The sequence below is a fragment of the Cryphonectria parasitica genome (genome assembly GCF_011745365.1).
Source record: "Cryphonectria parasitica EP155 unplaced genomic scaffold M406scaffold_3, whole genome shotgun sequence".
In the NCBI taxonomy this organism is placed as follows: domain Eukaryota; kingdom Fungi; phylum Ascomycota; class Sordariomycetes; order Diaporthales; family Cryphonectriaceae; genus Cryphonectria; species Cryphonectria parasitica.
Window position 1 is genome coordinate 3,259,781 of NW_024468911.1, and position 25,939 is coordinate 3,285,719.

At 53.2% G+C, this 25,939-nt stretch overlaps 4 protein-coding genes across 4 annotated transcripts; all 4 read left to right on the plus strand.

The window, feature by feature from the left end:
* Nucleotides 1-269: 269 nt before the first annotated feature.
* On the plus strand, nt 270-1,931 carry M406DRAFT_350638 (CDC73-domain-containing protein; the record flags this gene model as incomplete). The annotated part of the gene is made up of 2 exons (XM_040922568.1): nt 270-851; nt 1,007-1,931. The coding sequence occupies 2 exons, from the start codon at nt 270-272 to the stop codon at nt 1,658-1,660; spliced, it is 1,236 nt and encodes a 411-aa protein (XP_040778562.1). The 3' UTR covers nt 1,661-1,931.
* An 18,775-nt stretch (nt 1,932-20,706) lies between these two features.
* Nucleotides 20,707-22,592, plus strand: M406DRAFT_61450 (uncharacterized protein; the record flags this gene model as incomplete). Its single annotated transcript, XM_040924738.1, has 3 exons — nt 20,707-20,766; nt 21,024-22,367; nt 22,464-22,592. The coding sequence occupies 3 exons, from the start codon at nt 20,707-20,709 to the stop codon at nt 22,590-22,592; spliced, it is 1,533 nt and encodes a 510-aa protein (XP_040778563.1).
* Nucleotides 22,593-23,043: 451 nt separating this feature from the next.
* Nucleotides 23,044-23,768, plus strand: M406DRAFT_102036 (uncharacterized protein). Its single transcript, XM_040914980.1, has one exon. It carries the CDS (start codon nt 23,053-23,055, stop codon nt 23,434-23,436), a length of 384 nt encoding a protein of 127 aa, XP_040778564.1. The 5' UTR covers nt 23,044-23,052; the 3' UTR covers nt 23,437-23,768.
* Nucleotides 23,769-24,487: 719 nt separating this feature from the next.
* On the plus strand, nt 24,488-25,126 carry M406DRAFT_328674 (uncharacterized protein; the record flags this gene model as incomplete). The annotated part of the gene is made up of 2 exons (XM_040920354.1): nt 24,488-24,793; nt 24,914-25,126. 2 exons carry the CDS (start codon nt 24,488-24,490, stop codon nt 25,124-25,126), a joined length of 519 nt encoding a protein of 172 aa, XP_040778565.1.
* Between the last annotated feature and the right edge of the window lie 813 nt (nt 25,127-25,939).

A 25,939-nucleotide genomic window follows, 5' to 3' on the forward strand; every position in this document is an offset into this window, starting at 1 on the left:
AGTCTCGGGGGGGGGGGGGCGGTTCCTAGCCTGTCGATGGGCTAGCGAGCACAGCCCTTGTCCTAGCTTAACTGCAGCAATTATCTTGTGGAGCCACACGTCGACCTTTGGACGTTCTCTATCCCATAACACTCTTCCCTCTCAGCTCAAAACACCTCTGTCCCTCCCAGCCAGCACCCTCAAACTGGAGTCTCCTTCTCCTTCACCGTCCATACAGAACTGAAAAGTGAACTAGTCTCCGAGCTGGCCTGGTCGATCGACCTGCGACCATGTCTGCGGTCGAACAAGATGCCCTGCTGCTCCTGCGGCAGTCGATCGCCGCAGAGCAAGCCATGGTGCCTGTCGCATCGCCAGATTCGACTGAGGAAACGGCGCTTTCAACCGCGACTCACCTCCGCCTTGTCCACCCGCAGCCTGCCGTCCTGCCCCTTGAGACGCCGACCCGGTTCACGGTCAACGACTTCAAGGTGCCCGTCGATCTGCGCTCCATCTACTTCGCCTGGGTGAACCGCGACCTGCTCATCCCCGCGTACAATGCCGCCGCGACGCAGCTCAACGAGCAGCTGGCGGCCTCCGGGTCTGGCGCGACCGTCCACAAGCTCACGTTTGTCGAGCGCGTCAACTTGATCACGTGGATCGAGGGCGGCGGCGAGAGCGAGTACATCAAGCCGCTGCCTGGTGAGAAGGAGATAGGGTCCGCCGCGGCCGAGGCGCTCAAGAGCTCGTCGGCGCCAGCTGCCGCCGCGGCGCGGTCAGGGAAGGGCACCCTCGACCCGAGGCTACAGGTGATTTATGCTGGCGAGCGGAAGATGGGGGATCGCAACGCTGCCCTCAGGGGCACAAAACTAGTGGTACGTTTATATATGTCCTCGGCGAGGTGTCGAAGGGTCCTTGATCCGCCGCACGCTTAGGACGCCTCGTTGGCCTTTTTTTTTCTTCTTTCTCTCTCTCTCTCTCTGTGTGTGTATGTATGTGTATCTATGTACTGACAGGAATTGCTTCGTAGGACTTCTCAGGGGTGCGCAAGAACGCCCTAGTCTTCATAAACAAGAAGCCCGGGCAGTCAATAGGTGCCCCCGCCCATAGCCCACAACTCTCTCTTAACCAGAAACTCATCCGCGGCGGCCTCCACCCCATCATCCTGATCTCGCCATCGGCCTCCTCCCTGCTCCGACTCTCGAATGCCCGCTCCTTCCTCGAGGGGTACAGATACGAGCCCGCCAAAACAGGCAGCGACTCGAGCATGATCCACATCACTCATCTGATGCGCGATATCGATCCTAATAGACCGATGCGCTTCATCCTCGTCGAGAACGTCGAGCAGTTCAAGCCCGAGTACTGGAACCGCCTGGTGGCTGTCTTCACGACGGGCCAGACCTGGCAGTTCAAGAACTACAGGTGGTCACGACCCGAGGACCTGTTCTCGCACGTGCTGGGGGTCTATGTCGGGTGGCGCGGCGAGCAGGTACCGGATAACGTCCGCAACTGGGGGCATCGCGTGCAGGCCTTTGAGGTGGACAAGTGGAGGGAGCCAGGCATGCCGGGGGCTGATTCCAGTCGGTTCAGGGATCGGGAGGTGGTCGACATGCTCTGGAAGAAGATCGAGTCAAACATGAGGGCGAAAGGGTGGAGGAAGGACGTAGTGCCGGAGTCCATCTGAGTCTTTTTTGGGGGTAGAGGGGCGGGGGTTGTGATGTGACGGGTATGAGGCTCTCATGAGACTCGGCCGGAATGTGGTTGGTTTTTCCTCTTTCTTTCTTCGGTCCACCAAAGCCCAGATTGAGTATCCAGGCCACAGACTCGGCGGTTTAGGGCAGGCAGGCAGAGAGGCACGGCGTTTTTATTGCAAAAAGAGGATATAAAAAAAGGGAAGTGCTATCTCAAATCACACGCTCAGGAGTTTTGCAACCAGAAATGATACCATCTACTTGAATTATGATGCCGTCTTCGGGGAGCTGTATCTACATTTTCTAACTCGTCACACCAATATCTTGTCGTCCTTGTGTACACCAAGGTTAATTCTTATCATGGTACATATATGGATTTTGGCTTTTATTGAAAAGGATAAAGCGACCGCAGCTCAACCACACAGAAGCAAAAGCCAAGGCCGGGCATCATCTGGTCAGGTGCTCAGCAGGTACTCCGGTACTTTGACTCATTGGTTGTTGTTGCCTTCAGCATCCATCGAACCTTCCCCCTCCCAAGAAGAAAAAAAGGTAGGGGAAGGAAATTTCAAACCTTGTCGTCTGCGTCTCTCATTCCCATCCTTCACATCTGACCACGACAAACGAACGGACAAGCAACTTAGCACTCGTCGCCGTGGTGCCCTCGCCATCTTCTGGCCCTATGCAGTGGTCATGGCGAGGTTGCAATGGGGCGCCAAAGGTTGCTCGAGCACAAGGTTGCACCTCACCGCTGGCTGGTATCTGCTTCCCATCTCACTAGACTCCTCCGAGGAAAGAGGATCGTGTGAATGGATGCGCCTGGATTGGCTGGCTGACCATCACTGGCGTGACTTGAGTCACGCTGTGGCTTCTCTCTCCTTCTGCCTTCTCCCAGGAGCTGTGTGTTCAGCCAGTCCCATGGCGGTCAGGAGAAAGGCCGACAGGATTCAGGCGTGGAGCTGGTGGCTTTTGAAGCTCGTCAAGGCCCCTCTCGCAGCTGCTTCGTCTCGACGCCGGAAGAGGCGTTGTGCAAGAGGGACGTGTGCCCATTGTTCACACGCTTACGGCCAGCGTCACTTGACGACGGCTCCATCTCAATACAACTTTGGATTGATAGCTCGATTGTGGCGAGGCTGGATATCATTCCGAGTGGCTGGCCATCAGGCTTCTCCGGATGGCTTCAGGAGTCTTCCTCCATCCTAGTTCACGTCGAGTCGAGTTCAGCCTTCCCATCCCCCCGGGAAGTCCTTGAGACATACCGGAACTCATTCAACCTGAGAACGGAACCCAGAAATGCCACCGTGGTCGCCCGACCTGCCCAATGCACGAGGCAACCCCCAAGGGCAGTTCGCCGAGTGTGCTCTGGCTGGTCTCTTGTATATTCGGGTTTCTCACCGTTCAAACTCGACCCTGATCGCCGTCGTGCGGGAAAGGATTGGCCTTGCCAATTTCCATAGCTCGTACTCGGGATATGGTATTATTGGGGGCTGTGGAGTAGTTCCCTTGTTCTCTTCCATTGTCCTCCTACAGCTGAACTCACACATGCAGGTTCCAATTCATGTCCCTGCCTGATATCGGACATGGGAGCATCGCAAACCTACGACCACAACAGGACCTTCGCATGCCACCGGGCAGGGGGAGAGATGACGTACGGGGCAAGTCTCTCTCGTCTGCAGGATGGCGGTGGAAGAACGGTTAGACAATGAACTATTGGTGCGGCAAAGCCACCTGCACCAGCCTACGCTCGGCCCGCTGCTTCGCTGCCGCCAGCAGCTGTGTTTTTGGTTGGAAAGTGGAACATGGGGTGTGTGGTGGTGTGGGATTCACCGTGTGAATTTAACAGGTCCACTTGGGATGGGCTCCGCATTGCTGCATGGGACGGACGGAGTCGGGCCTTGGCGTGGGCTGATGTCCCGGAAGATGGCCGAGGTTCTGCCCTCCTGTCGCCCGCTCGCGCCGGGGCCGGGGCACATTTTCTTCTATGTTTTGGGAAGAAGATCTTCGGTGTCATCTGGGGAAGGATGTCTACCTGGTACCGTTCCGGCGGCCGGGCCCTCCTTTACGAATAGTCTTGTCCGGATTCGGTGAAGCAAATGGAGGGAGGGAGAGGGACAGAGAGTCATTGACTTGTGTGACTCTTTCCCATTCGTATACCACTGCTGCCATCCGTTTGTCTATCCCTAGCTTCTGGTCTGAGGAAAGCACACACCCTTCTTCTCAGACCGGAAAAGGAATGACTTAGAGACAAGGGGATGGGAACCGTAAAAAGTCCAGGAGCTAGAGCGTCCGCTCACAGATGGTCTGCTGGCTGAACTAGCCATCCCAAGTGGGTACGGCTTCAAGCCATGGCTGCCTTTCCTCTCAACCGTCGCCGTGTCCCCCCCCCCTCTTTCTCCAACGTATTATCTCAACATCAAAGCAGAGGGCGTCTGGCTTGCTTAGTCTCTGACTGCTCAGCACTGATCGTGATCGTACAACTCGATCCTGAGAGCGCTCGCAAGGCCCAAAACGTCGGGATATATCTTTTGGGGCTGGCTGAAGAATCATTTCCAGCAGCGCAGGTGGGGTGGCGGCTGACATCTGCCTCTATGGGGCTGGCTGCGAGGTGCCACCGCTTCTTGCCCCATGTGGTCGGAAAAGTACAGCACAGGACATCTGGGAAGAGCGCCCAACGTCCCGACAGCTTGGATGCTTGTTTCGGGCGAGGGAAGAAAATGGGGGGGAGGGAGGGAGACCAGTGGGGTTGCCACGTGGAAAGAGATCCAAACAAAACTGGCCATGTGTGCGTGTGTGTGCGGCCGTTGTTGTTTGTGTAGGGAACAGTCAGAGAGGAAAGGAGATGATGCAGCTGGGCCCCCTCATCGTCGACAACAAATCAGACGCCTGCTTTTCTCGGTAACTGAACGGCTGCGACGTGAGTATCGCTTATTACTACGCAGCCGGGTCCAGCTGTACGGCCCTTGGGCCGGGGGGGGGGGGGGGGGCGACAGAGAGAGTGAACGGCAGTGCTTCGTCCTCGAACCGAGCAGCTCGATCGCTCAACTCAAATCAGGACTTGGTGTTCAGGTGGCTGGCTGGGGAAGCGAGTATCCGCACCGTCGAGCGCGTGGTGCCGTGACACCCTGGCACAACCGAGCGTCAAGCACGTTTTTTATATTATGTTTTATATTGGACTTCTGCGAGACATGGCTGCCGTCTCACGACCGACCACAGCCGAGAGACCATGGTGCGTATGTCCATCCTGTCGTGCGCCCCCCGGTCTGCTCTGTGCAAGTTGAGCTCGCCAGAAAGGAGGGATGAGCTGGGGACGGAATCAAAGGGAGGGAGGAGAGGAGGAGGGGAGAAAGAGCAGACGATGTTGGTGTATCTGCTCTCGCTCTCGCTCTCTCGCTCTTTCGCTCTTCTCAAAGAAACCAAAGGCACCACAAGGTTTCGCAAGGCTCGCCTACAGTAGCTAGATGAAGAAGTCCTTTGCTTTGGCCACTGGCCGGCGCTCAGAGGGTGTACACACGTCACATCGCCAAGTCTGGAATCGGAAAGAACGCAAAAGAGGACGAAGAGGGACCGTCGCCCATGTGAGTGGTGGTGGTGGTGTGTCAATTCCGGAGTTCCCAGTCCGCACCCTCCGCCAGAGCATCATCATGCTGTAACACAAACACTACTGCAAGTATTGCATAGGACCACATTGACTACTGACTCTTTGGGATGATGATGCGTCATTAACGTCCACGGTGTTGGTCATGACACCGGTGAACGGTACGCAGGAGGAAGCTCATGGCGCTGACACACACAACGAGTACGTGTTACCAAGGCTAGGGTGCGACACGCAGATTCGGCATATGCTGACCTCGTACCACGCGAGGGGCTGGTGAAAGACTTTGTTGGGGGGTGGGGGCTGCAAGAGAGAAGATGGATAGAGAGACTCTCTATGGTTCCCTGCGTATCTGTTGTGCGACCATATGAAGCGCAATCTCGTCCAATCACCGGAGGGGTCTCTGTCCCCTGTGAGACGACCGGACGAGATCAGACAGAGTGTGCGCCACTCATCCATAATCATCAAGGCCCGCCTGCTGTATCTATCTCATGTCGTCGTCAGACCGGACGACTGTAGCCTGGGTTTGTCCTTCTGAGCCTTGTTGCCTACTAGCCTGCAGAGAAAGAGAGAGAGAGAGAGAGAGCGCGAGAGCAATATGCAGACACTCGTACGACGACGACAACAACAACAGCAACAGCAACAGCAACAACAAAAATACAAGCTTGTATCTTACGCGTCACCATTGACTCAACTCGGAGACAACTCTCGTGAGCCGCTTGCAGCCTACTGCTCACACAGAATGTTCCGCTAGCGGCCAAGGGCAAGAGTCAGCGTTGTAACCCTCTTCCTCCCTCACTTGCATTAATTACCGGTCCCCATTTCCGGGAACCAGAGGGAGAGACAAGAGAGAGACACACACATGTGTGTTCCGAGTATCTGGTACTTTGGTTTTCGGGTTTCTTCTCTTCTGGTTTTTTTCTTCTTCTTTTTTTGTCTTTCCTTCTTTCTTTCTTCATTCTGCACTTTAGTTTTTCTCAGCTTGTCGGTTTCTTTAACAGAAAAAAACGAAAAAAATAAAAACCAACCTGATGTCCCGCATCGCATCCTCCTTTCTGTATGAATACTGTCAACACGGGCCCGTTCCGGATGCAGCAATGACCACAGTAAGCAGCAGCGAGGGGAAGCTGCTTCGGATGGCCAGTCTGGGAATTCCGACGAGGCGTCGTTGGTGTATGCAGCTACTGGTCCCATTTCGTTCCAAAGACGCCATTTCTTATGCCCTACCCTACCTTATTACCCTCCCTCCCACCACCCCCTGGTCCCAACATCCTCTCACCTTATTCTCATTCTTTTCCCTTTTCCTTCTTCTTTCCCATTTTCCCATATTCTGGATCCACTACACCATCGTCAAACAAGGTCTAGAATAAGACCAGGGAGGCGAGAACGGGGGGGCGGGGATGGAGAGGTAACCTGACAAATGCATGTTAATTTTCGATTCTCCGCGGATTATAGACAATATGACCCGTATCCTTGCTAGCGAGCTTCTTTTTTTCCTTTTTTTTTTTCCTTCTTTCCCCTTCTTTTGCACGCACCAAGTGGCGCCAAAACAAGGGCGACAATGGCTAACCTAGGGTGGCATAGAACCAAAAAGGGAAAAAGATGAAGGAAAGGAAGAAAAAAAAAGAAAGGGAGAAGAGGGGGGAGGGGGTGGAAAACAGAAGAGGCAGATAGAAAGAGAAAAAAAAAAAGAGAATGAAGAAGGGAAAAAGCCCCCATAGCGGCCACGGCAGTCGGTGCGGAATGATGGCCCTTTCGCCTAGCCCTGGCTAGTGCTCACGCTGATCAGCGACGACCATTAAGTCTGGCGTCTCTCAACTCTGGTACTAAGTATCGCCAACAGGGCTTTTCTTCTCTCGGAGCTGGAATGAGGGGGGGGTAGAGAGAGGGGGGGTGGCGCGTTTAAAAAAAACGTGTGGCTTGGGGTAGCCACGTGGCCGCCCCGCAATTTTCTTGGGCTTCTTTTTCTTGCCCGTGCATTCCATCCATCATCGTAGCTGCGCAGTAGTGGTGGTATGGTAGTGGTGGTGGTAGTCTGTCGTATGTACTGTAGACTACCTCTCTCTCTGTCGTTGCTGTATGTGTGTGTGCATGTGTGTGTGCATGTGTGTGTGCATGTGTGTGTGCATGTGTGTGTGCATGTTGGGTGCTTGACGAGATGGTTGCTGACAATGCATTGTGTACTTAAGCCTCGAGCTTGAAACTAAGTACTTACCAAAAAATGTCTCGATTTGCTGCTGTTGATGATTATTCATCAACGTCACTGTCTCTCTCTGTCTCTTTTCCTCCTTGGTCGGACCAGACCTAAACCACGAGGCTGGATCTGTTATGTCGATCTCGTCAGCACTAATGTCTTCTCCTCAGAGCGTATTATCTCTCTCTCTCTCTCTCTCTCTGTGTGTGTGTGTGTGTGCATCTCTCCATCCCCGCACCCCCCCCCCCTTACACGAAGGATGCCTGGAAGAATTGAGGAGAGAGGGGTGAAGTAACCCCGTGACACAAATACCCTGTAGCCATGATGAGGTGCTCGCACCCCTTGGCACTTAGTACGCGAAGCCGGTAGGGAGAGGGACTTTGGGTCTTTGGATTCTCTTATTCCTTGCTGCTATAGTAGAGAACTCGCAGCGATCAGTAATCATGGCACGGGGCTATTCAATGATTCCCCTGCTAGCGCCATTGTAGCCAGGTCTCGGAGGAGAAAGAAAAGGAAATCTAAGAGGGAAATGAATATTCACTCTGGGCTGTGTTTCTTACCCCCCTCTTGGCTCTTTGCAAACCTTCCATGCTATTGTAATCATACTAGAGATTCTTTTTTCTTTCTTTTTCTTCTCTTCTGGATTTTGATTAGAATTTGGCATCGGGTGTCACACCACCCCCTTCCCCCCTTCCTCCCTTTCGCTTCTTCGCTTATCTGCCCGAGCAAGCCACAGACGAGCACGTCCCGAAGATCTAGTCTCGGTGCGTGTCATCATTCATCATCGGAATGGACGATGAATGGGCAATTTTCCAATTCCATCACGAGTCATAATCTTAATTTATATATAAATATATACATATAGTCACATAAATGTACGTACAATATAGATGGCAAATAGAGAGAGAGAGAGACACACACACACACACACACAAATATAAACATGGGATTTCTGGATGAAATGATGGGAATCTGTCCCAGCCAGCCTCCTCCTCCTCCTTGCTCCCGTGAGGAAAGGGGAACCTAGTCCTGTTGAGAATCAAGACCCCTTTCAGCCCAAGCTTTCTCAGCTGAGCCTTCCTCCTGGACACCGCATCCATCTATGCCTTCCCACTCAGGTGAACAATAAGCTTTCTCCTTGTTGGAGCAAAAGAGGCGGTCAGCTGGCGAAACTGGTTTTTAATTGTATTTTACTTGTTTCACGTGAGCACAGGACAACATTGTATGACAAAGTTCCAGGTTGCGTACCAAAGCAACATACGACACACAGAGAGAGACAGAGAAAAAAAACGGGCCGTACGAGATGTCCCTTGCTGGCCGTTCATGCACCGTGTTTGGCTATATGGACACGGGGGGGGGAAAGGGGGGTCCCTGTCCTGGCCTATCCCTCAGCTGGCCATCCCATTTGCTTTCGTTGTCATTCGTGGGTTCTTCCGCTAAATGTTCGACCCTGACGACCCAGGGCAAAAGCAAAATGAAGGGCAGGGCTTGGCCTGGCTTAGGAGTAACCCCCCGGCTTTGGAACTAAGGCAGCAGCAGAAAACAAGATAGGGAATCAAGCCCCAGGGTGGACGAAGTTCGGGACTGATGGTACACACTGTTTAGGCCCCGTAGGCCCTTGCTATCCATCATCCATGGGGCCGGCTCACGGCCTTTTTTTCTTGTCTTCTTTTGTCTTTTTCAAGGATCCTCAGGAAATACATTCCTACCCTCTTTTGGGCGGTGATGTGCACTGTGCGCTGTCCCTCTCCATTGATCTGCCCCCTTGATTTTTTCCTTCTCCTGCATTATCAAGATCCTCATGCCACGTGGGAAAAACCACTAGGGGCAACCACACGCCCGCCCTGCCGATCCTCTTTCATCATGCAAAGCGCGGCGTGAGGCGGCAGCCCCTTTGGCTCCAGGACGCTGCCCTGCGATCGGTCTCAGATTTTTTATATATTGATTCTACCCCAGGAGGAACAAATGTGAAACACTTGAGTGATCATGACCCAGAGTTCCGTCTGAAGGGAAGAGGAGAGCGGTGAGAGAGAGAGGCGCAAAAGACACTGGACCGGACCACCGATGATGGCCAAAGAAGCATTCTGACTGTCCATTCTTGTCTTCTCTCCCTCGTGTTTGCTTGTCGTCTTGCGCTAAATATAGAAGAAGAAAAAATCAGAAATAAATAAAGGTTCAAAGGGCGTTCTGCCGTCATGCTGGATCTTGCATCCCTCCATGTCGTGGCGGAGGAAAGAAGAAAGAAAAAGTCAAAAAGAGAAGGCGAATTGTAAAGACGGGGTCGCCGAGGTGGAGAGTTCCTGTTCTCTGCGCGCAACATGGCGGCGGACAGAGCTGATTTGGCCATGGGTTGTTGTTTTGCTCCTTGCCTTCTCCTCTGGGACACGCTGGAGAACCACAAAAAGAAGAGAGAGATTCCCGATGTGGTCTGATTTGATCACTTTGGATGGTGGATGATGATCATGATGATCATGACGTTTGATGGCCACGACCCTGGGGCTTCACGCCGGAAAGCGCGACTGTGTTATGCCTGCAGGTGTCGATAGTAGCTAGTAGTTGTACACATTATTACTATGCAAGTACTTTCTCCGTATTTTTTTTCTTCCTTTTTTCCTTGATCTTCCTTGGAGAACACCCCCCCCCCCAACCCCTCTCCCCCATATTTTCAGCCCTGCCGACCAGATTGCGATCTGGGCGATCCGACGTCAAATCTCGGCAACGCCACCAAAAATGACCAGTCCGGTGCAAAACACATGGATTGGTTTGCAGCCCAGCCCAGCCTCGCATCCAGCGCTTGATGAGGAAGGCCTGTCATGCAGTTGATGACAGCTCCGGTTTCCGATCTGGAACACGCTTTCTTCCCCTCTTTCGTCCCATATACCCCCTCCCCCCTTCTTTCCTTCCTGTATGGCCGGGCAAGGTCGGGCCTGCGTCGCTGTCTCCGGCTGGGGGGGCTTTTCGAGGCTAAGGCGGTGACCGACAGAATGACAACCAAGGGGTATTGGGATTGAAGGAGATAGGTGAGATTGTGACATTTCTCTCCTCCTCGTCATCATGGTCATCCCATCTTTGTGGTCCAAACGAACCACAACAGTGCTCGGTCATCAAACCGACACCCTAAGTAAGAAATCACTTGCCTTCTCATTTTACTAATTGTAGCTCGAGGCGTTGTTGTGCGCGCGCCCGCTCGGAGTCTTCCGGCTGGGCACCGCCTGGTAAAATCCATTCTCTCACGTCCTCAAAGAAGTATCATTATGTATCCTCCTGCCTTGTGAAGAGAGCAGAGGTCTGGTTGGACCCACCGACTCAGCCAGCTGAATCGACCCTCAAAGCTGTTCCCAAAAGAACCATCTCCATTCTTCCCATCTCCGATGGAGCTTCGGTTCCTTTGGCACATGTCCTTAGATGCGGCCCAGTCCCTAGCTTCCTCTCCTTGGCAGCCAATCCTCCCGAGCAAAACTCTGGGTGGGGGGTTTTATCCTCATCCTCCTTGACAATAAAAGAAAAGAAGAAAAAAAAAAGACGAACAGGAAATCACACGAGAAATGTCAAACAGAACTGATCGCCGTCCAGGATCCCAGAATCTTACCTGCTGCTGCCGCATGAACATGCTTTCTCGCCTCGCCGCTTAGCCTGCGGGTCGTCGTCGGGATATTTTCATTCCTTTCTACAACGCCCTAAGTCGTCAGCCGCGTCACAACACGCAGAGTTCACAGGGGTGTGTGTGGTGGGCAGCGACTGCTACTGGGAACGCACACTTGATGAATCCATTGCCGGTTCGTGATCCATCTCAAATCTCAAGTGCATGCATGAACCTTGGGCCTGGCTGGATATGTGGCTGGCTGGGTCCCTCTCTTTCTCTACTCTCACACACAATTCTCAGCGCTCCGCCTCGCTTCCGCCGTCCTTCTAGAAAAGGTCTTGGAACGTTTCAACACCCCTTGATCCCGGCTTCAGGTAAGCGTGATGTATCCATCACGTCAGAAAAAGGAAGGCAGGAGGAGCCACAAGAGGAAGAAGTAGAAGAAAAAAAGAATGGGAAAAAGCAAAGTTTCGGGGATCGTCTCGTGGCAACAAGGGCCTTCGTCAGGCAAGGGGCCCTGGGGAAGGGTGACAAGAAAAAACAAAAAAAAACAAAAAATCCAGAAAAACAGGGACCAAACACGACCATATGGGATGGGACCCTCGGGCCACGCACGGTTGGCCCGCCCGCCCACGACCTACTGTACTACTGCGGTTACGTACGATCTCGGCGTGTCCTTTTCCCCCCTCTCACATCCTTTCCCATCGTGAGCCATGTCGGCGTGGCAACCTGCTGCCGCTGCTACCAAAGTGTAGATAGTATAGCACTATAGTATACTTTTGGGGGCCACGATTCCATCCACCCACTCTAAAGAAGGGGCCACCTTTTTATCTATTTATTGTTTCGGTCGACTCCAGCGCTCGTCTATGCGGCCGCGCCGCAGCAGTGCGAGCTGCACTTCTGCTGTACCGTTGCTATGATACCAAGTAGTAACGTAGCAGATGGCAGGCAACGCACGCGCCCGCGTCAGTGCGGATGGTGAACCATGTGGGAACGGGCGGGCGGAGACCTCTTCCCTGTCTGTCTCCTCCCCCTTCAGGATTCGAGAGATATCCTGCCTCCTCCTCCTCCTCTCTCTGTCTTTCTTTTCTTGTCTGCGCGAGATTGGACAACCCGCTTTCCCGTTAGGGTAACTCTTGCGTTATTTCGTGTTGTGGATAGGATAGGAATTCCTTTTATACAAAAGCAGATACGCACACAGACAGAGGGGGGGGATACATAGCACATAGTACAACTTTCAGCCTCCTCTTGGCGGGCCTCCTCCCCTCCCCCAATTCTGCAGGACCATCTCTTTCACAATACTGAGACCAGAGCGGAGCAACCGAAAACAGCAGAAAGAAAAGAAAAAATAAGCAATTAAACTTGTAGAGCCATAAAAAAAATTTAAAAAAAGAAGGATATGAAAAGAGAGAGAACACCACAGAGAGGAAAACTCATACTGTATGGGTATATACATACCATGCATGTACTTACACAGACACACACCCCATACACCGCTTTTGCGGCTCTTGCTGAGACCCAGAACAGGCCGCCCCCAGGGCCTGGGCCTGGGCTGGGCTGAGTGGTTGGGTCTGCTTGAGATTGGATCTTGGGTGTTTTGTGGTAAAAGTACAGTACATTGCAGTCAGCTTAAGGGTACGCGCACACACCTGTTCGCAGGATCTGCCCGACCCAAAACACGTGGTTGTTCCCGCCTAACGGTCTAAGAAGTCACCACACGACGGCTCGATACATGCCTGTCCCACGTTCCACCCCAGCTTCCTTCTTTTGTTGTCTTCTTATTTCTTTTCTTTTCCCTTCTATTGTCGTTTATGCTGCTGGGCTATCGGATCCTGTCCGCCCTGGGCCTCCTTCCCTTCCCTATTCCCCCATTATTCCTCCTCCAACCTGCATACGCGTAAATACATACCAGAGATAAGGTGGGAGGGATGAAATGGTAGAAGGGGATCGGGACCCAGCCAATGAATGACACTGACCTACCTTGACTCTCGCCTTCTCTCTCTTTATGACGCATCACACCGCCCCCCCCCCTCCCCGGCCTAGCAATGGGGCAGGAGGAGGAAGGGGAAGACGAGGGAGACAAGGAACATGAGGACCCCTGATTCTGTTGTGGGATCTCAAGGGTACCACTGCGTAGCCAAGCAAAATACATATGGATGACCCTTTGGTTTAGTAGTACTGAAGTGTCTCGATTCCCGAGGGGGATCACCACCACCACGTAGCCAGGTAAAATGCACAAGGGACCTTTTGCACATTTTCCCCTTATTTGCTCCCGGGTAATCTCCGCCCAGATATAGCTCTCAAAATGACTTGAACGAGCGATGGGATAGAAGGGAGGCGGAGTAGTCGGTCGCGCGCGAGGCATCAAAATTAGCTACTTCCATATACCGTGACCATAGCACGTGCGAAACACCCGTAGCGTCGTAACAAATAGCAGCTACAGTAGTCAGTAGTCAGCAGTCAGCAGCACACCAGGTGGTTGGTTGATTGGTTGTGTCCAAAGACTGGACTGCTGCGTTGGGAGTAGAAGATGGGGGTTGGGGCGCCACCCAATGCCACAAGGAGGCGTCCTGCAATAAAAGCCACGCTAACCTCTTGTCCAGTGCCTGCCCCACCACCACTGGATGGTCTCTCTCTTGTTCGGGTTGCAGCTTGCCTGCTCTGCTTTGCTATCCCGGAAAGTCACGGGCATCATCGGCGGTGGAGCCCCGTTTTGATGGGGTCTTCCTGTTGGTCTAAAGTTCTCAAGCAAGCCTGAGGCGGAGTACGGGAATAGCGCCCGGAGGAGAGAGATGGGGGGCGCTGCGGTATGTCCGGCTGGGATTCTGAGTCAGAAGGTTCGTGAAGAAGGGTTGAAGAGCAGGGCAGCCAGACAGGTTTGGCAGGTTTGTTGATCTCAGGAACCCAGGCCAAGAAAAGCATACCGCAAATGCGAGAAGAGGGGATTGTGGGGGGTTTGAGCTGTCACCGCCGCCGCCGCCTACTGTTACTCCTCCTCATCCTCCTCCGCAGACATCGTGTTCCTCTTTTGTCTCCAAGATTTCAGGGTTCGCTTCCCTCCCACTCCCACATAGTATCAAGGTTAGATACCACGGTACGGTATGACGGTTAAGCGGGTCAACCTCTCTCTCTCTTTTTCTTCTTTTCTTCTTTCTTTCACTCCCCTCCCCATCGTCTTCGCTTTGAGGATGTCGTCTCGCCGCCCCCCTCCGCCAAGACAAGCGCCCATGTGTGTCCGCAAAGATAGAGTTTGTGGGTAGTTGAAAAATTGGACGGGCAAGTCCAAGGCGCCGATCAGCAGGGTACTAATGTATGGATACTATTATTATTACTGTTAGTACAAACCAAACGGCCACAAGACGGGGTTAAATTAATTGTGGCGGCGGAGGAGGAGGAGGAGACGACGAAAGCGCGAGCATGTTAGGCATCGAGATGACAAGACGACTTTGTAGGAGGGGGAGTGACTGACAAGTACTGTGTGCTAAGTAGAATTGTACCATAGCAGGTTAGTAAGTTAGGGCGAATCTTGCCTCTTCCGCCCCTACCACTTCAGCACGCACGTACTTGTGTGGTACCGTAGACATGTCCAGACTGACCCCACATGCTGTGCATGCATTATGCCACCGACATTCTGTTCTCTCTCTCTCTCTCTCTCTCTCTCTGTGTGTGTGTGTGTGTGTGTGTGTGTGCCTGCAGCCAGTGCCAATGCCTCGTTGCCATGTGCTGTGCCTCGTGTCTGCGCGGGCTGCAGGGGCCCAAACCCCCAGGGCGTGCGAGAGGAGATTGGCCACCTGCACGAGCCTCGAAGTAGGAAGGGGGGAAGGGGGTGGGGAGGAGGGGAAGGGGGGGCAGAAAAGGAAAGGGAAGAGAAAGGGCAAGAGCCAGGGGTCCCCTCACACCCCCTCCTGCCCTCCTCAACAAGGTGAGATGCGTGTGCTTCAGGCCTCGTGGGAGAAGCGTGCGGGAAGCGTGGGAAGGGAAAGCAACCGGAAGCCAGGAGTCACAAACCTGTGGCTCATCCCTGAAGCCATGTGCAGATCCTGCCGGGCCATGTTGTGCTTCCCTCCACATTCTTTTCCGGCCCCCTCCTGCTAGACTTGCAAGTCCACCCATGAGACCGCGACCTCCCCACCCTTTCAAGGCCCCCTGCCCGGCACGAAAGTTCGCTCTTTTCGTGCTGTCGCGCGACTGGCTGACTATCTCGAAGAGGGGGGGGGGGTGCGTGGGTAGGCGAACAAGGTGCGTGGTGGGGCCCCTCCTGCGGATGGTAACAAAACATGGACGACCCGCTCTCACACAGTGTGAGTGACGGATGATGAACCCTCATCACTTATCTCTCCATACACAAAACCATACACAGTTTCTGTCTCATCCCCCCCCCAAGAGCACTTACTATTGTATTTTGTTGTGTCGTTTTTGATAGTGGATATACTCCATAGTATACATCGTTTCAATTTTGACGGTCGAGATGCCTCTCTCCCTCTCCCCCTCTCTCCTCGTTTACCTCTAAGCGCGAGACAGGCGGGCCTTCGGCTAGAATTTAGAGAGAGAGAGGGTAAAGAAGGGACCCCTCAGCAGCGGGATACGACCCTGCTCAAGAGGGATAAATGCATGCCCCCCAAGAGGTTTCAGTCTCGATCCATTGGTTCTATTTTGGGGTCCAGAAAATGGGGAGCCTAGATGGTTGCAAACCCTCAACTTTGCTCCATATTTCTCGTATGCGCTGCAAACATCTTCTCATGTCTGGTGAGAAAGAAGGTCCTATCTACTCAAAACTATTTTCCCCCTTCATTTTTGTTTAAAAACCTTAATTCATGATTTTCTCTTTGCTCCAAGCTCTTTCCTCAAGGGGGGAGGGGTTGCTGCAGCAAGATGACAAAATCGACCGGGGCCCTTTTGTGGGCATCTACAGTAGCAAATCAGCACACCCCAGAGGATGCACTACCACGTGGCATCCAGCTTCTTCACTCACACAGTATTGCTGCCCGTCATCATGGTGTGATCATCTTCCTTGGCTGCTTGGGGAGCTTATTCATGGCAGCAATACCAGGGCACATTCCAAAAAAACTTTTCCTTTTCTTCTTCTTTCCATATTGCTATCGGGTCGATAATCTATTTCCTGAACGTGGCGGCCCCTCTTTTCCTTTTCCTCATGCCATCATCGTTCTACAGGTCACCCGGAAGGCCCCTCCTTCTATGCTGTCGGGTCTTCCGTTGAAAGCGAGCCAGCCACACCAGCCCGGCACAAGCTCTTGTCCCTTAGATCCCACGTGCTTTGACACTCACTTCTCAGGAACCAGAGTCAATGTCTTGTTCTTAGGGAAAAGGGCTTTTCATGTCATATTCAGCCGAGTCATGCGGGAATGCCTTTGCCGTCATGGGGACTCAAAATGTCGGCTCTTTCCCCTACCTCCCCGCGAACCGATCTATCACTTATCAACAGGCATGATGAATGGATGATTGAATGGATATAGAGATGTCCTGGGTGAATGATGAATATACTGCTGCCAGGGGGTGTTGAGGGGCGGGGGTTGAGGTGGCAAGTGATTGAATGCTTCCAGAATACCGTTTCGATGTTTCCGTCGCTGTCGGTGGGCCGCCCTTGTCTCAGAGTCAGACGATGACGCCCGATCTTCTCCATTCTTGCTATCATCCCGCCCCTTGTCCTGTTCTAACTTTCTGTCATAAGTGATGAAAAGGGCTGTTCTGATGGCTGATCGTGTCTTATTTATACATGATACACCCTTGACAATAGGGAGGCTGCTTACGGCCCCTTTGTTGTGAGGACGGCAAGTTCGGGATTGGATGTGTGGCGTAGATGATTGGGAAGACGAGGGTTAAAGAGAGGCTAGGCAGAATAAACACATTGGTGTCAAATCTGACCCAGGTAGGTTTTGAAAATTCTCTCCTTTTTTTTATTATTTTTCGGTTTGGTCTTTTTACCTCATGAAGGGAAAGGGATCCCATGCACAGTATGTGCAGCACCAGCAACACTATGTATCATCGTGCTACTATTAGTACCGTAGTATGCAGTACTGGCCGCTACCACACCTTTACAGGATGTGCCGGGGGTGCACTGTACGTAGTAGCAGTGATGTGAGGCTGCGGCGTCACCGGCCACTTCTATTGACCGGGACGAGCCCGACTTGAGAAAAGTGCATAGTCAGATCTCAACCTCATGCTGTGCTCCCCTGCACGCTTTCTTTTTGTATCTTTTCCCCCTCCTTTTCTTCCTCTTTTCTTCTTTTTTTTTTTTTTACCCCCTCTAAGCTCATAAACTCTTTTAGCTTGAATGCCATAGGGAAGGGGGAGGGGAGAGTACGGGATATGTAAGCACTGCTGCGCTTCTGCTCCATACATTGGTACATTCTGTAAATTCATGTGGCTGCCAAGAGTGCCATGTGGCCGTCACCTTTGTTCCGTGCTTGCCACCCTATCTCGTGTGTGCCTCGAGTCTTCCCTGTCCCGGTCTCTCTACATGATATGTACATCCCATAGCAGTACCGTAATACCGTAGTACAGCTCTTATCTGTGCTCTCCCATTCTCTCTCACACCCATTCTCTCCCTCTCTGTCTCTCCTATGGTGGAGGACTGAAGACGCAGAATGTCACTGTCTAGAGTCGAACCATCGCGTTCAGAAAATTTGGGTCTTTTCCTAAGCGACCCGTCTGTTCCTTGCCTGGGCGGTACGTACAGTAGTAAAACCACCCCATACTAGTACTGTGCGAACGGCCTCTGCAGCACCCCTGCAGAGAGTTCTCTACTACGTATCACCGAGGTACTGCACTGTACTTGTGCCCTTCACCTTTTTTGGCGCGCTCATCCACCCTGACGACACCCATGTCCTGCACCCTTGGGCGACTTGACCCCTCTTGTACCCACCATACTCCACGCCTTTAGCACATGGCGTTCGGGGTCTGCCCTGGTCCGCGCCCTGTCCTGCAAATCTCTCTCCCTTCTGATGATGGAGTACTCTGGTACCCAAGCAGATGGGGGAGTGGAGAGAGAGGGAGAGAGAGAGAGGGAAGGGAAAAGAGAGAGTGCGAGAGGAGAAGGAGAGAGCAGAACGGGGCAAAGGAAAGAGACACATTCTTTGGGTGTACCATTGTACCATACCACTTTTGTACCTCGCTCCTGCTCCATCGCGTTGCGCAGCAAAGGAACAAGCAGTAGCAGAGTACCCAGTAGCCAGGAAAACCGACCTGGACTAGAAAGAAAGAAGTTTGAGCTGCCAATCCGACACCCTTTTTCGGCACCTCCCAAGAACAGTCAAGACACACACACCCCTTCTCCCCTCCGAGTTCGTCCTCTGCCGTGTCCATCAAGACAAGCCTCTTTTGGAACTTTGTGTGTTTGTGTGGGTGGGTGGTTCATCACTGTCACTTTGTCACTTTTTCACCCTCCAATTCTTTTTTTCCCCCCTCCCAATTACTGTTATTATTACCTGCCGGCTCAGACTTCCTGTCAGGTCAGGTCACAGGTCAGATCAGGCCAGGCCAGGCCACGCCCAGGTCGTCGTGTTCAATCCATCCATCCATCTCACCCAAGCCTGCAAATCCATCCGTCATTCAATCTCCTTCTGTCGCATCCGGCAGCGTGTGGTTTGAACCTACTGCAAGCCGCCACACGGCTACAGAAAGCCAACCGAGGGGGCGTGAGCAATTGCTGCGTGCGTATTATCTTTCCTCTTTTCTCTCGACTCTTTCCCTTTTCACCATTCTCCCCTTCTCCCCTGGACACAGCTCACATCTCAACCCTTCTGACCCTGTTACTCATTCTTCCCTTTTCTCTTTTGGTCCTACGGGTTTTCCCCTTGATCTTTGTCCTCCACTTCCTCCTGTGACTTCGCTTTCTTGTTCCCGGCCCATCCCGCCTCGCTTAATGATCGTCTCTCATCGCCATCACATCACGTAGCCAGCCCATCTGGACGCCTCCTCTGCTCCTCTGTGTCTCTCTCTATCTCTGTCTCCATCACACGCTCGTTGCTGCTCTGTTGGACACTGCCCACCCCAGCTGCACGAACACGGTTCAGTGACTGTACCTGCATCAATCAGCTGGATTTTGTATGGGTCGGTACATGTTACGGATCACTGCGCACGGCACGAGCGAGACACGACGACACGAGGGCCCCTCTGCTGCTCAATGCCCGCTCATTTCCTGTCCAACAACGGCCAGCACGATCATCCCCTTTGCATCAGCAGGCAAGCCTTCTTTTTTTTGTTCCCTCATCCCCTGGCCTTCCCCTTCTTCCTCCTTGCCCTCTCCCCTCCTCTCATCTCCTAAAGATCCATCATCACACATCAGAAGGCCTCTTGCTCGTCCTCAAAAAGAGGCAAAGTGATGCGGCGTCCAGACAAACCCACAACCGACCACAAGTACATGCAACTACATCAACATCAAATAAAATACCACTGCCACTATTACCACCACCTCCACCTCCCATCATCAAAATACCCACTCCATAGTCAGCCTGGTCCCGCCGGAATCTTGACAAGACTCAGTTGCCCTAGTCCATGTCACGTCGCTGGTGTCCACAATCCACCGCCGCCGCTGCCCTGCGCCTGGTCTTGGGCCTTGGACTGACCTTGACCTTGACCTTGACCTTGAACCTGACCCGATCTCCCCTCCCCCCATTTATCCTCCCACCTCCTCTTGCACACCGCACACACGCAGCGCACACACAAGACCAGGACTAGAACCAGAAAAAGAAGACCCCGACCAAGGGACTTCTTTTCTTCTTTTTCTTTCTTTCCACTCTTGCTAACTCAAGACCTTCTTCTCTCTTTGGCCCTTTGTTAGATGGCTGCCGGCGTCTCATCTTCTCCTCGACCAGCTCATCTCCACAATAATACCACCGGCGGCAACCATTCGTCCTCATCACTCCTCAACTCTTCTGCCTCACTCTCGTCCCTACCGTCCACGCCGAGCTCCGTCTCCGACCAGGACTCCGAGCCCTCTCCCAGCTCTACTGCTGCCACTGCCTCGACAGTCTCGCTACCATCCTCCAACAACAACAATAACAACAACACCGCGGGCCAGGACCGTTTCCGCCATCGCCCAAGTCCTGTCAATCTCAGCGGTCCCTACTCGGCACCGGTCACGCCTCCCGCCGCACTACTACCACCACACCCTTCACTAGATTCCGTCGCAGAACTCGGCCCTTCACCCTCCTCCTCGTCCTCCAGGCCTTCACTCCTGCTGCAGGGCCGCCGCAAGTCGCAGTCGCAGCAGCAGCAGCAGTATCAGCAGTTTGGCGCCAGCTCCACCCGCGGGGATCTGAGAGGTCAGAGGTCAGGCGGATTCTTTGCTTTTGCCGCGTCTGCGTTGGACCGCACCCAGACGGCCATTGCCAACACAATTTCCGATCCCAACGTTCGCCATAAGCGATCTCTGAGCCGCCTGTCGATCACTGGGGATATCGCTGCCCTCTCGCGTGGTGCTGCCGATCCCTCCTCGCCGGATAAGACCTCGCGCCACCACCGACCTGCCTCGGTTCTGTCCTCTTCGTCATCCACGAACCTGCTCAGCACCTCCCAGCAAGGCCCCTCCTACAACAAGGCGGTTCCAGCCAGCCAGCCCAACCTGGCTCGGGAAGGGTTTCACGCCCAGCCTTACTCCAAGACCGATCCTTCGCAACCTCCTCCAGTTCACCTGCCGAAAATCGACAACAAGATGCATCAGACGTCTTCGAGGCTACTGCGGATGACGGATGATGATAGGCCGTTCACGAAAGTAAGTCTCGACTTTGACTGGGCCCCCGCTTCCCCTCCACCTTCCCTCTTCCCCTCTCAACTTTTCATTCGTCTTTATTTGCCCAGCTGCTCCACACACTCGGGAGGAGATAAGGGAAGGAGAAGAAAACAAGAAGAACTCCATGCTGCACCATTGGCATGTGGCGTCGACGAACAACCCCTCCTGCTTCCGGACTACAAGCGTTCTCAATCGCACACAACACGGCAGGAAACCAATGCTGACGAACCCGCCTGCAGGACTTCAAGGACCTCTTCGCGACGCTCATCGTCAGCCTGTTACCGCTCTCGGCCCACCGCGTAAGGTTAACAAAGGTCGAGCACACCTTCCTCTCCGAAGATGCCATCAACAACCTGGGCTCGTTGAAATTCTCCCAGTCGAACCGCATGCCCGACCCGAAAGACCCCTCCCGTATCGTCACAACCACAACGACAACCACCTTCTCAATGGCCAAGGACATGGCTCGCTCCATATGTCAGCGCTTCCTCGAGGCCCGCCTGATTGAATCCGCCGATGGCAAGCTGCAGCAGGTCTACACTATGAAGGGATCGGTCTGGCAGCTGACGCCCAAGGGGATCGCCATCCTGGACCAATTCTGTTCCAAGAACGGTATCCAGCAGAAGCAGGTGGCCGAGCTGATCGGCCCCGCGCTCACGCAGCTGGTATCCCTGGAGAGGGAAAGCTCGACGGACAAGCTACAGACGGACCGGGCGACCATGGAGGTCGTGTTTAGGAGATTTACCGGCCTGAAGGGTCTGAACATCAAGAGCAACGTGAACGCCGCCGACTCGGAGTCGTTGTCCGACTATAGTGACGGTCTGACCGGCGTTAAGATGGCTGCTGAGCGCAAAATAGGAGGCAAGACCTACAAGGAGACATTCACAGGCAAGGCCGCGACGGACTGGCTGATGGACTGCTCTACCACGGTCGACCGGCGAGAGACGGTAGAGATCGCAAGCTACTTTGTCGAGTTCGGGCTCATGGAGTGCGTCCAGCAGGACCGGGCCTACACGGCGCAGTACCCTGGCAGCCAGCTCTTCCAACCGACCAAGCACTCCATTTACCAAATCACGCCCAACGGCAAGGATCTCATCAATGGCATGAACTCGCGAGGGCGGACGTCAGATGCAGAGTCGACCCCTCGCGATCACAAGCCGAACGAGAAGCTGCCCCGTGACTCAAACACGCAGCGGCTGGAGAAGATCCTCAGCGACCCGGCACTGCGCCTGCTCTTCCGCGAGAACCTGCGGGAGACGCACTGCGAGGAGAATCTGTCCTTCTACCTCGACGTAGACGAATTTGTGAAGCAGTGCAAGTTGGCAATCCGGAACGCGCAAAAGAACCCCTCCACGACGTCGATGGACGGCATCAAGGAGATCATGGCACAGGCATATGGCATTTACAACGCGTTCCTCGCCCCGGGCTCACCCTGTGAGCTCAACATCGACCACCAGCTCCGCAGCAACCTTGCTACTCGTATGACCAAGGCGGTGGGGCAAGATGTGGCTATGATCGACACCCTGCACGAGGTGACGGCCCTCTTCGAGGATGCTCAGAATGCTGTGTTCAAGCTCATGGCCAGCGTAAGTTGATAGTGGACTTTTTCTTTTGCTTTTCTGATTTAATCCTTCTCTACGCAAACCCGAGGGACAAGTGAACTGATCTGATTCGCAAAACAGGACTCGGTCCCCAAGTTCCTTCGTACCTCGAAATACGAGTCGGTCCTCAAGAACTACGACTTTGATTCGGTATCATATCCTGTTGGAAAGGGCCTCGATCGGAGTCAGAGTCGGTCGAACCGCAAGTAGGAGTTGTGGGATCTGGCAGCGCTCTTTTCACCGCGGGAAATTCCATGACTTTTGAGGGTTGGAGATGATCTGCTTCCAGGTCGTGATGGCCACGACACGCACATCCACCTTCCGATGATACTGGCTGGAGCTGTTTGTAAGATCACCAGCTGTAAGCGACAGCACCGCACTTGCCCCCCGAGTGGAGGCGTATGGAGACGGAACAGCCTAGGATTTACCGTTTTGTCTTGCTCGACACCTCAAAAGGAGTTCGACACCGACGACATATCGCCAACCACGACACGTTCTTTCGGAACGCAGGCGCGCAGTTCACCGAAGTGGTATCTATTTGCTGCAGCGACAGCAGTGCACCATTCAGAACCACTGACTCGGCGCTTCATATACATAAACTGAATCGGGTTGAGGGTTCTGGGCAGCCTTACGCCATCTTCCCGAATCTCTGCTCGCATCCAGCGCCACAATGTGCGCCTTTTTTTCTTCAATTTTTCTCGGTTTTGTGGGCATGGAGGTGATGGCGTTTTTGATGGACTGGGTTATAGATGTCGCCTTAAGGAGAGGTGAGCACGAAACGAGAAGAAGTGGTGTGGGGGGTTTAGGTTCGTCGTCGATTCACTGCGTGGGTCACATATTTGACCTTTTCACCTCGCGGTCGAACCCGAAACAAGCAACGCTGACGCACGGTGTCAACGGAGTCTCCTTTTTATTTATCTTTTTTATTTGGCATGTCGGTGACCAAAAGGGGAGGATCATGAAGAGAGGGAAAGAAAGAGAGATATATTCATTGACCGTGTGGTTAGGAGCTTTTTTAGAGTGTGCTCCAAGCCGGGGTCGGGGTGGACATTAAATTCTTTTTGGGACAAGAATTTGATGAAGAAGAAGACACATGGGTGGGGAGGGAAGGACTTCTTTCCCTCGGCGAGACCAAATGGGACATCATCTATATCTGGGCGGCCAAGTCAAGAGAGTTGTGCACGATGGGTTGAAGAGACGTCATCCCATCTTCAACCGTGTCCGTCACGGCGGGGTCCAAATCGAGAAAAGGTTGGCTTTCCAAGCATCAAAGAGAGAAAGAGAGAGAGAGAGAGAGAGAGAGAGAGAGAATGTGCGTGTGTATATATCGATGAATCAGTTGCGGGCAAACGATACCAAAATCCAAACCAACCGGTGACATCACCCATAATCGCCTCCTTCGCCTTGTCAAAGCAGCAGAGAAATGGATCGAGAGAGTCAGATTTGCTAAGAAAAAAGGATCGCCAAACTATGATTTCAACAGGTTCCAGAATGCAGGTCGCGTTTGATTGGCAGGTCGCGTATGTGTCGCGCCGAAGCGGCCTGGTGGAATGCAAAGCACATCGGCGTGCCCGCGACCAGCTCTCGTCTTCTTCGCACCTCCATTCCATCCAGCAGATTTCTCTAGCCTAGACGCGGTTCGACGCGGTATGTCGCGGACTTTCTCTATTACACACGATGTTGAAAGTAATTTGGCTGACTGTTAGGCTTCGGCCCCCTCGAGCAAAACTCGATCGCCACGCAGGTTTCATTTACCACACGGGTTTTCTTCATTCTCCAGAGGGGCTCATCGCGTGATGTTGTTTCCCTTTTCCTTTTCTGTGCCGTGAGACAAGACGGCAAATGGATCAGCACGCCACTTGGTCGTTTACACACACGCACACACACAAACACACATACTCTCTCTCTCTTCTTCTCGCGTCTTTGATTCTCATGGGGAGATTCCTTGTTGATGGACGCGTTGTCTTGCGGGGTATAAGAAGAGGGAGGTTTCGTCTCCCTGAAGAAGATGCTGGTTGGGTCTTTTCATCATCATCGACCAACATTCACTTACTCATAAGCCTCTCTACTCGAACCTCATCATCATATCGGCTCAAAACCTAAAGATGCAGATCAAGGCCCTCATGACCCCCCTCGCGGCCGCGGCCGTCGTCTCCGCGGTCGCAGACGGTGGGCCCCCTCCTCAGGTTGCCCCCATCGTCATCGCGGCCTCGAGCGGGGCCCCGCCTCCTCCTCCTCCCCCTCCTCCTGCCTCGAGCAGCGCGCCCAGCAGCTGGACCGTCGTCGACTGGTTCACGACCGTGTGCCCTACGCCTACTGTGGTCACGTACAATAATGTGTTTTACACGGCTACTACGGATTATGAGACTATTACTATTACCAACTGCCCTTGCACCGTGGCAGCCGGCTGGGTATGTGATTCTTGTTTTCTCTCTCCTGTCACTTGACTCCTCTCCTCCCGCCATGAGAGAATCATGTGGATATATCCTAGAGAGAGGACCTGGGAAACTGACGATGGAAAAACAAAACAGGGATCTGGCGCACAGGGAGGTGGTGCTGCAGGTGGTGCCGCGGCGGGTGGTGCAGGCCAGGCTGGAGTCGTCACTGCCGCTGCTGCCACCTATGTCCAGGCCACCGCGGCCGTGGCTCCACCTGTCGCGTATGTGACTGGTGCCGCCGACAAGCAGCAGCACGCCATGGCTGGTGTTTTGGGCATGGCTGGTCTTGCTGCCATGGTCTTGTAAGAAGTGGAACTGAAGACAAAAGGAAAGGGGAAGAAAGCGAAGAGAGGAAGAAGGAAGGAAGGGTTGGAGGAGGAAGCTATGATTTGAGGGGGAAGTTTTCTTGTCACAAAAGATTATTCTTTTTTTTTTCGGTGTTCCTTTTTTTCTTCTTCTTCCCATTCTTCGGGGTCAGGCGGGTAGGGGGCGACGGAAGGGGGAAGGGAGGGCAACAACCTGTCGAGGGATAAGAAGAAGAGGAGGCGAAAGGTGTTGACCTGCCTATGTGCATGGGATAATATTTTTGTGCTATCATTCAAGGCTTTCTTTCAAGTGTAGATAATGATAATCAGGGGCGACATATATACCTTGACAATATTGATTGATGGTTTATCATACTTTTTCAAGGCCTTTCTTTCCATTTGATGCTGCAGACTCTCAGAGTGTATAGTTGTCTATTTCATGCAATAGCTTACAACGATATAGGTATGACCTCTACAACAAATGAATGCTCATTCATGCACGTTGAAAAGAAAGAAGGGTAAACAAATAACCAGTTCAACGATTGGTGGGGTATCCAGACTGAAACGCTAAAAGGACAAAAGGAGAAGGGAAAGAGGAAGAGGAAGAGAAACAAACAAACGCCGCGTCATGCTTGCTTCTCTCAAAAATCAAACTCGGCAACAAACGGTCCATCCAGACGCCCACTGAACCCTGTGCTGTCGCTCCTCACACCACCACTACCAGGCCTCAACACCGCAGGACAGTCAAAATCATTCTCCTTCCCCTCCTCCTCCTCCTTTCTCCACTCAGCAGCATTGCTCATGACACCCAACC